General features: G+C 35.7%; 1 protein-coding gene across 3 annotated transcripts; it reads left to right on the forward strand.

Annotated features, from left to right (window-relative positions):
* The first annotated feature begins 994 nt into the window (after positions 1-994).
* Positions 995-10,267, forward strand: LOC112557089 (dentin sialophosphoprotein-like). 3 transcript variants are annotated; one of them, XM_025226724.1, is made up of 3 exons: positions 995-1,107; positions 4,779-5,588; positions 9,600-10,267. In XM_025226724.1, the coding sequence occupies exons 2-3, from the start codon at positions 4,793-4,795 to the stop codon at positions 10,229-10,231; spliced, it is 1,428 nt and encodes a 475-aa protein (XP_025082509.1). In that variant the 5' UTR covers positions 995-1,107; positions 4,779-4,792; the 3' UTR covers positions 10,232-10,267. The 3 variants fall into 3 exon arrangements, with proteins under 3 accessions (XP_025082509.1, XP_025082518.1, XP_025082523.1); XM_025226733.1 differs by lacking the exon at positions 995-1,107 and adding an exon at positions 3,983-4,119; XM_025226738.1 differs by lacking the exon at positions 995-1,107 and adding an exon at positions 4,390-4,411.
* Positions 10,268-10,280: the final 13 nt, after the last annotated feature.

The following is a 10,280-nucleotide window of genomic DNA, read 5'->3' on the forward strand; positions in this document are numbered from 1 at the left end:
CGCAACCTTTGCTACCTGGTTCTGCATTGGTTCTTCTGACTGCACGGTCCGCCCTTCGCCGCACGACAACCGAGGCTGACTCGCAGCGACTGTTATGCTGTGTGGTGCAAGCTGCATGAGTCATTCCTAAAGACTAATGTTAGCATAAACCTTCTCAGTCTTAATAAACATAGCTACGCATGCGGATTCAACAGTTTATATGGTGTTCCAAATATAATTATTTCACTTTGAAACCAGTTCACAAAGCAGAAGACCTACAAAGATAGCAAATATATTTCCTCTAAATTGCACGTTACGTTCCCTAGATAATAATATTGAACGTAAGCCCCCGTTATGATAGCCGACTCGGACTGGCTTGTAAAAGGGTTCGCGCACGTTGTAGCTAAGGGAACCCCTTCCGTCTGCAGTGATCCTATGTAAAATTTTCTGTGGCTCGGTACTCCCGGGGATAATGCCTCTAAGTTTTAATATTAATGTTGTGAAAGTACCGGCTATTGCATTTTATAGACATTTATTTATGCTTCCAGTTTGCCACCTTTAAGGAATATTAGCGTGTTTCTAAAACAGTCCCATTTATATGCCTACAGGGTATAGTGATCCCGCACATGTATCGAATAAGTTTCAATTCCACGACAAACGCTCGAGCAAAACAGCACAGAGCAAAAGGCTTTCTAAATATCAAGAAGTAACAAATCTCTACGCAAAATAATATGGGGGAAATGGTGTGGGCTAACGAAGTGCGTACCAGTATGTTGTTTAATAGCACACCAGAAAATTTCAGAATACTCGACGGTGAAAATTTAACTGCGATATCACCAAGAAATTTTGTCATTTCACTGTCCAAGTCTAGCATTACACTTACGCCTGTGTCCATGGTGGTTCAATATCATCGGTGTATGCATGATGTTAGTTTGAAACGATGAATGCACAAGATGTCTATCAGTCCTTACATTACTTTTACAGATGTGACGTCAAAGGTTTACACTGATGACGACGTCATTTGCATAATATGCATTGGGCATGCGCAGATCATGAAAGAAGCGTCCATGTTCACATCTTCGTAAACTGACCAAAAATCTACTTGGTATGAAGAAATAGCCAAACGCTGTGAGTATTTTCTCAGTTCTGTCAAAGCTGTAGATCGTTTGTTTCATTAAGACTTAACAGTTCAAACGGCTGTGTATAAAGACCACCTCGTGTGTCAGTCATATCTCCGTCCTTGTTCGTGATCGGCAACATTTCAGCTGTAAAGTCAGCCGTAGTCAAGTCGATTTTAAACAGAATATACGTTTATTTTGTTGTTTTCTTAGCCACGGATTTAGAATCACGTTAGAGCTCTTTGTTTGGAGAGAAACTTACCATAAAGCGAACAGACACGTTGCAAACAGTACAAAGAACAAATTGGGATCCATTGTTATCGCCCTTCTACTTCGGCTTGACTTTTGAGATGGTCCCTCTGCCTTGAACATAATCACGTGACTGTAAGCGTACCTCGAAATTCAGCACTGGCAACTCATTGATCGCTACCTCTGTTACCCTAGTCATGTGACCTTGAGACATGCTATGAGACATAGGTTTGAGCATTTTGTTGTCATGTCTTGAGTTCACAGTAGCATTTGTACAGTAATAATAAGTACAGTAAATAAGTAGCAACACGAGTTGCATGCATACATGGATAATGCGGGCCGTAGTGGTAGTCACCGTTATAATTTATGGCACACGTCTAAATGTACCGCAGGAAAGTAACCAATCGCTACGACCGATGCAATTCTACTTTATTGCAGATACGTTATTAGTTTAAGAGCAGTTTTTGAAACCTTGGAAATGAAGTAATGGGAATCGTTTAAACATAAAATATGATAAAACTCACGCAGTGAATTATCCAAGCATTTTTGATGATCAAACGAGAATCAGTAAGGAATTTTATAATATGAGAAAAGTTATACTATTATAATGTATTGCTAATGAAAATATTTATTATAAGGCATGTTTTCATTGAAGAAAATAGTCTTTGTTGTCAGTTTTGCCAGTAATTGTGTGCTTTCGACCACATTATAGTTTTTATTATGTGATAAAGTAATTTTTTTCTGAATGTTTTATTCAAAATCTGTTGATTTTATCAGTTTTTTAATGTAAAATGATGGTAGCATATTTCACTATGCATGGATGTCACATAGCAAGATGAAACACATTAAAATTTGCTAACCCTAACCCTAAATCATTTAGAAGATCAATGATGCAACACCTGTTATATGCATAATTCTTTCCAAAACATTCAAGATGTTAATTTTGTGTCATAGTTATCTGAGTTACTCAAATCTTCACAGTATTTTGAGTAAGATCTTTTTGCTTTTCCCCCTTCAATCAAGATAAATCTAAGCTGAGAATGTCACCTATTGAAATTCAGTTCTTATAAGTAAAATGTAATCCCTAGTTCCATTGTCAAGCCTGTGTCAGTTTTTAATTTCGACCAAAACTAGAATGGTTTGATTCAAATGTATTTTTTGGATCTAAACATTTCTTACATGAAACATTATTGCAAGAGGTGAACATAATTGTTTTGCTACAAGAGCAAGTTCTGTGTGACCAACTTGTAGAGTGAAAAACTCCGGCCTGTAGTGACAAATTAGATATAATTCTTACAAATGTGCATTAAATTTATTTTACAGACTATTTAATTTACTGGGGTTTTTTGTTTTTGTTAGTGCCTGATTGCTGAGCATGAAATGTGACTACAGAATTATTTTTAAAATAACACATTTTCACTAATGTGATGCAAATTAAGTTGAAATCAGTATAATTCTGCAAGAGCTGAGTAAATATTAATTTATGAAATCATTGTGTAATGTTACCAAAACAGAACTTTATTTGCAAAATATATAAGGGTAATAGGCTGGTTGGGTTTGGATACAACCCCCATATCCGCCTTCTAAGTGAGCGTTGATTGGTTGACTGGAACTACCCAAGCATTTCGTCATGACGTTGAGACCCGTCAGTGTAGTTGCCTTCGCACAAAGCATGCTGGGATATGGTCTGGCCATTTGAGCTGAAGTAAATAACCCCTCCTATATTTAAAAGTCTGTTGATTTTCCATATTAAAAAAGTAGTGTATGGTTCTTAAGTTCTTAACATAAGCATGGTAGTACACAATACCAAATGTCCAGATCTGGTATTAGAAAAATACTTCACACTCTACACAACCACTGACACTCCTTCCACACGTCGTTTACACTATAGACTGCAAAATGCGACTTGCGATGATGGGCAAGTGCAAAAGGCTGTGAATTTAAAAATTAGAGCCACCATTTTTCTCTGGTAGATAACCGCATAAGATAACTTAGGTAGATCCCATGCGTTTTTGTGAGTTTATTGAGTTTGCTTTATTCACATGCGCATCTTTAAGAAAACGTTTTGTGTATATGGTGCACGACAAAGTGTTGTAGATGGTATAATGGAGCTTTTGAAATTGACGATTTTAAAGAGATTGTATCAACACTAATATTTTTAATTGTTAACTTCCAAAATACAAGCCAGCGTGGCTGGATTATTCAGAATATGCACGATTTAATCTCAGAAATACATGGGAAACTGCCTCGGAGGTGTATGCGTTAACTTTACATTTTCAGTCTAGAACAAACAATTAAGTCGATACTTCATTCATACTGCATTGACCTTTCACCGATGACCATAAAAGGCTTTTTTTTTTTTTTTTTTGAAAACTAAACTGAGGTACTCTTAAAAGAGAAAACTGAAAGGTGTTGATAAAGCAGTAATTTCCGACAGCTAAGTACAAAAAAAACCTTCGTCGTTGTAGCACACGACTAACAACGCGGCTTCTCGAGCGAAAGATAGCATCTAGTTCTCTGATTTTTAAACTTTGGCATGCCTTTATAAAATAAGTTAAAAAAGTTCTGCAAAAGTCAGAAATAGTGAAGATTCACTTTTCGTCTCAGACCCGCAAGCAGCAATCATTTTCCAACATGGCGGAAAAAACAGCAAGGAACGATTTACGGTCACGTGACACCTGTAAACGAGCGATCTCTTTAGGGTTGGCTGGGCAATAACTAGGTCATTGATAGTAAACGAGTGTGAATCCTTATAAGGAGGCATATTTAGAAAGTAAGACGTAATAATACTCATTTAACATATTTCGAAGCTGTCGTGAGATATAGGTCGGAGATGTGTTTTATGAAAATAAATGCATCACATGTAAATATATCAACACTGCACTTCGCAAGCTTGCCATGTGGATCAAATTTGGGTCAAAGTCGTAGATGTGATTGACGAGATGTGTCAGTCTGTTTGAATTTTAATGAAAACGTTTACAAGTATATTTTTTGTGCGGAAAAGGACTGTGTGTAATTATCTTTGTTCTGGTTATTATGAGAACTACTCTAGAAGCGTTTCGGCGGTACAGATGCAATTTCGTTTTCTAATTTCTCAAGCGATTTCACATTTTCCATGTATTATTGATTGGATAGTGAAATCTCTCATACCATTCATTTGATGGCACACATGTAGAGAAATATATGTACAGAAGAAGTGGTGTACCAACATACAGCGTCGATAGCACATTGAACAATTAAATTTGACTTTTTCCTCATCTCCCACCTCCACCCCCACCAGGCTGTTGCATGTGAATATTTCAATTTTTTGTTTGCCAATTACTGTTCGTAAAGAAAAGAGTCGATATCAGAAAAGGTTTTACCACTTTTAAGTTTGAAGCATTTAATATAAGCGACATACAACATAAGTTTTGATCTCATATTTGTCTTTAGCCCAAGAACCAGCCATGAATGTGGCCAGGAAATCAACCACAAAATTACCTCATAACTGGTCTCATATACAAGCAAAAGAAGATGAGACTGACAGTGGTATTGGCTCTACAGATTCAACAGACTATCACGACTCAACCAATGACAACTTTCAAGAAGTGCTTTTCAATCTGAAGGCCCTCAATGGGGCAACGGATGTTCTTGAGACAGAAAGGCTGAATATGAGGGAGTCGCAGGTGTCCAATACAGGTGTACAAAAGGAAAAGAAAAGTTTGCCTGTTTCTGCCGCAATAGAATATGAGAAGAATAAGAATGAAGATCAAGATCTGCTTGATCAGATTAATGATATTGTCAATGAAGGCAAAACAAATGCTTCTCACACAGATCATGTCACTGGCAATGGTCAGAATAAAGATGTGACTGTGGCTCCTACTAGTTTTCCTACCACAGATGAAGATGAAGACATGGTGATGATTATTGGAGACGATACAAAGGAAGAGGACAGCAAAGAACTGATACCAAAAGACAAAAATGGAGCAGGAGCCTCAAAGAAACATCCCTTGAGAATTGGGGATAAGGTGCGCAGTACTGTGCATAGCATAATGTCCAAGCTTGTACAAAGTGGCAGTCCTGAAGTGAGCAGTCTGTTGAATAAAGTGAAAACAGATGACTGTGTGGAAACTGCCTCATCCCCTGAAACCCCTTCAGTACCTTTGGCAAGACTTGACAAGGGCAATCTCTTTGACAATCTGGACTTTGATATTTCTGATAAAGAAAGTAAGCTTTCAAAGTTAAAGGCGGAATCCTTATCAGGTAAGTATTTTCTTAAACTTTTGAAAATGTAGTTTTGTTCATCGTTTACTAAAATAAGTTTTAAATGATAAAAATTGTGAATTACATAAAACTATCATTACTGCTGAAGTTTGTTAGAAGATCCCAGTTTTCTACAGTGTACTGGTAACCAGCATTTTTTTCTGCTTTATTCAGTAGCACTAAACAGACCAGTATTTTCATTGGATTGATAATAATAGATCTATTGGTGGTTCTTTTGCTGTAATGCAGCCTCCATTGCTGGAGCAGTGTTAGCAAGAACCAACCATCTTTAATTTCTCACTTCTTGGAATAAAAAATCATAATTGTACATTAAAACAATAATAAATACAAATCTACAACAGTGAGAGGCTGCAGTGCCACAGCATGATATCCAGACTTGGATTGCTATCAGCTTTGTGTGCAGCACATCTAAAATAAGTTGGCTATTTATAAAACTTACATGTTCTATAAATGAATAGTATCAAGGAAGAACAAATACAAAAGTAGTTCAGTTTCATTACAGTAAGAAATGGGCAACACAAAAGAGTTTATTAGAGTATCAAAGTTTATAACTTAACCTCATCTGAGTTTAACTAAGGCTTTTGTAAAACCTGTAGGTGCACATCTAACCTTAGAGAGGTAGGAACAGAAAATAAAATTTGTTTTAAATGAAGGAAAACAACCCCAGAAATGCTAGCAAACATAAAGTTTTCCATGCCAGTCTTATCAGCAAGAGTTGGTGAAATCTCATCTAAAATTCTTTTTTTTAAAAAAAAACAGTTTTACATTTCTTGATCTTTAAAATTTTTCTTAAAACCATTCCAAAACCAAAATTGTACAATATATTATCGTAGTATGTATTTATATTTTGGTGTAAAATTTTATAAATAACTAATAACATTAAATTTATCAATTTACTTCAGGCTTTACATATATGGATGAGAATGTTTCATTAAATCTGCAAACCCATTACTGTGTCAGAAAACAAGGAAACATCATCGAAGAGTAAAATAATGAAATAAGTGGTTTTACAGAGCTGGAAAAAGTTCAATTCCATAAATCCATTTGTCACAGATTTCACAACTAATGCAGTGAGAATCAACGAAAAATTGTTAGATATTAACTTTACCCAGATTCAGATGTCAGGAACAATCAGAATGTTCTGTTAAATAAGCAAATAAATTAAAAGTTTTTTTATTGCAATTTGATTTTTTTCCATTGATTGTTTTTCCATTTTTATACAGAATATGCCAGACTTTATTTTTACTTATGGAATCAAATGCTTTCGCTAAAATCTATAAATGCTACAGATAACAATCTGATATCATTTTTCTATACAAGTACTCATTCAAATAATATAAGGTCACCTTTCTTATCACCAGTAGTATTACTTATTAAGTTTGATACCTATATTATTCTTTACAAAAGAGTTCTAGATCTTGCTACAAATGTGTAGAAAGCATATTCTTCTGTAGCGAAAAAGGCTGTTGTGAAACAAGCAATTAAAACATCCAGCTAGAAAGGGAGTGAGTGTTATTTGAATATTTTAAGGAATTTTTTTTTTAATAATCAGGTATAGTTAACACAAGATACTATTTTCCCCAAATCTGGGTGATTACACCCTTTCCATTGTCAAAATACATGCCTACAGATATCACCATGCAAGTAATAAAAGAGGTCAGACTTGTTATATCGTTCATACACAGATAATAATTTACACCTAATTAATATATGGTCAAGTTCTCCTTCTAGCCCAGGCCACAACAACCCAAACGTACCTATGTACAATCCTGATTTATGTCATGTTGACCTTGGTCAGAAATTCTGTTTAACAGTGGACTGAACCAGGAGCAATTTATTTTTGTGTACCATGATCTCTATTGATAATTTTTATTTTGCCTTCTATGATCAGCTTGCTTGTGTCCAGCTGATGCAAACTAATGGTGATGATTTATTATTATTTTGTTAAAATGTCTGTAATTGATGTATTTTTCTGGGTATCATTATGGAGGTCAAGGTCCTGTAGCCAATGAGATTTCACATACTTGTGTGCATGTTGCATTTAAATAAAGTACATATTGACTGGCTAAGGGCTGAACAGTTAAAGTGCCCTAATACAAGCAGTAGAAAGGAGTGTATTTTGTGGAAAGGTTTATTAGTATAATTGACAAACCATGTCAACATATTGTCCTTATGGTTGACCAGTAGCTTAGGTTGTATATAGCATCTATCTGTTTGGAAGAAAACATACAAACAAAAGGTTTATAAAAATGTTGTAGACAACCACTACTTACATTGCTACTAGTAGCTAGATGAAAGGGAAGGAAACCAGAACATGAAAACCTACAAGGGAGGAAGTGATCAGAATTTTAGAAGACTAGTATGAGATTGGTAATAAGTAATAGTTGCTGAAAATAATCCCTGTCTTTGATATCTGAAGAAGTAGAAAAGATCAAGGCTTGACCAAATGTCTTTAAAACTGTTAACGCTATGCATTAATCCTTATTGCTGCTTGGGTTTTGAATTGACGTAAAATGAGTGAACCCTGCACATCACTCAGGATAACTTGATTTGACTCCAGATTTGGTGTAAAGTTTACTTGGAGTAAACTGTTTTTAAATAATTCCAAGCCTAAATAACCTTCAGGATTAACACCAAGGAAGTTATTATTTACTACAACAAACTACTTGCAAAGATTTGCAAAAGGGAGTTATATTTTTTTAAACACTATATGACCAATCTAGATACTGTAGTCCTCAGTAGCTCATCCAGATTGCATGGTCAAAGTTTTTTCTTTAAATTTAACCCATATCTGAGAGTATCCTGGTGAAGGGAGTACTGGAGCTGGTGTTGCACAGAAATCTTGCTGACCTTGAAACTGTTCTCCATTTGACATGCATCCAGGTTTAAAATTGAAAAGATCACGTGATTCACTGCACTGTGCAACACAATTTTTGTAACAGATAAGCAGTTAGGTGGTTTAAGTAACTTTACTGTGCCGAATTCAAATTTTCTGCCACGTAAGGTTTTCCAGTTATGGGGAATAATGTAATTGAAACATGTAATCCAACAGTTGCCACTGTACTTTATTTTTAGGAAACAGGCTTATGCAATTAATCCAGTAGGCTTGCTTAATCAAGAGAACAACAGAAGTGATTGCATAATTATTTTATATTTACTCAGTGTCAGAATGACATTTGACATTGCACGACTTTCACAATCGCTGTTACACAGCACATGCTGACTGAACAGTATAAAAGTGCTTGTCCTTGTCATGTCATACACCAGTAAGTTGTAATAAATAAACAGCATTTTTAGAGATCATTGGTTAGACTGGGACTATTTTTCAAAATTTAATAACAATATGACTGAGCGGCATGGATGTCTGAACAACCCAGACAATTTCTGCTTTGTCTGTAGACAGTTCACAGCAAAGACGCAGCGGAAGAAAATAACATCCTTGGTAAAGTGTGCCTGTCATAAGTATCTCAGAATGAAGCTTGGTGACCCAAATAAGAAAGTGGTCACCACACGTCTTTTGTCATGTAACACTCAACTCACACAGTGACTGAAAGGCAAGAGTAGAATGCCATTCCTATGTTGTGAGAACGAAGAGACCACAATACTGACTGTTAATTTTGCTTGACAAATACTAAAGGTTTCTTCAGTAATATCCAGATATTCTTCAAAAAAATTTGTGCCTCATCACATTACCTCTTCCTGATCCAGCTGATGAAGTCAAAGTGATGTAGATTCTTAAAGTCATCTGATGATAATGTAAAAGAATACTGTGATCGTTTTGTCTTCTTTAATCAATCTCTTGGCAAGGACTGTCACTTGGATGATCTCACAGACTGTGGGTATTGTAGGTGCTGAGTAATTAATGTCTGTTTTTGTTTTCATTCAAACTACCCAAAGTCATATTTAAAAATAGCATACATTGTCACTCCATTTCTTAGAGTTAAATGAGGGTTACAACATTGAAAGTTACCACAAATTTCTGGCTTTCAGGTGATGAAAAATCTGTACCAAGTGAAAAAGACTGTAAACGACTTTCTGCTCTATCTAATGATGATGAGAAAGCTTGCAGCAATCCATATAAGCAAAGAAATGACATTGCAGAGGTTTCCAGTAACTCATTATCAAAGTCAGAGACAGATATTTTAAACAATAGTGATTTTTCAGCAAATCCAAAAGACAATTCTTCTGGTGACCAACATTCATTAACTCAATCCACATCAGCAGTGTCTGATCCAAAAGTTGACTTAAGTGATAAAAAAACAAATTCCGTGACAAAATGTGATGATTCTGAGGGTCCAGAACAAGAACCGAATAGTTGGTCTAATTCTTGTCAGGGAAATCAAAATTCTTGTGATGTTTCTGGTTTAGGTAGTCAATGTGCAGACAGTGATAAAGAAAAAATTCTTCCAGAGAATGCATGTGGGAGTTCAGAGTGTGAAAGAAAGGACATGCTTCTAAAGGAAAAAGAGGATGAGCAAAAATTTCTGGATACTTCACTACAAAGCCATGATCAAGATAATAATAAAGATAATGATAACGAGAAGGAACATGAAAGAAAAAGGCAGCATGAGAAAAAGAATCGGAGTCTGATAGCAGTCAGCCTGCCAAACGCTCACGATTAGACTTAATGATAGGGAAGCTAGGGGAAAGAATTAGCATTCCTCCCGAATC

The sequence above is a fragment of the Pomacea canaliculata genome, linkage group LG1 (assembly GCF_003073045.1).
Source record: "Pomacea canaliculata isolate SZHN2017 linkage group LG1, ASM307304v1, whole genome shotgun sequence".
NCBI classification, from domain to species: Eukaryota; Metazoa; Mollusca; class Gastropoda; order Architaenioglossa; family Ampullariidae; genus Pomacea; species Pomacea canaliculata.

What these genes read in the sequence shown, in the direction of transcription:
- LOC112557089 (XM_025226724.1), top strand. Translation starts at nt 4,793, where the DNA reads ATGAATGTGGCCAGGAAATCAACCACAAAATTACCTCATAACTGGTCT. An exon ending in AAAGGCGGAATCCTTATCAG is followed by an intron (nt 5,589 to 9,599) that starts GTAAGTATTTTC and finishes TCTGGCTTTCAG; the next exon opens with GTGATGAAAAATCTGTACCA.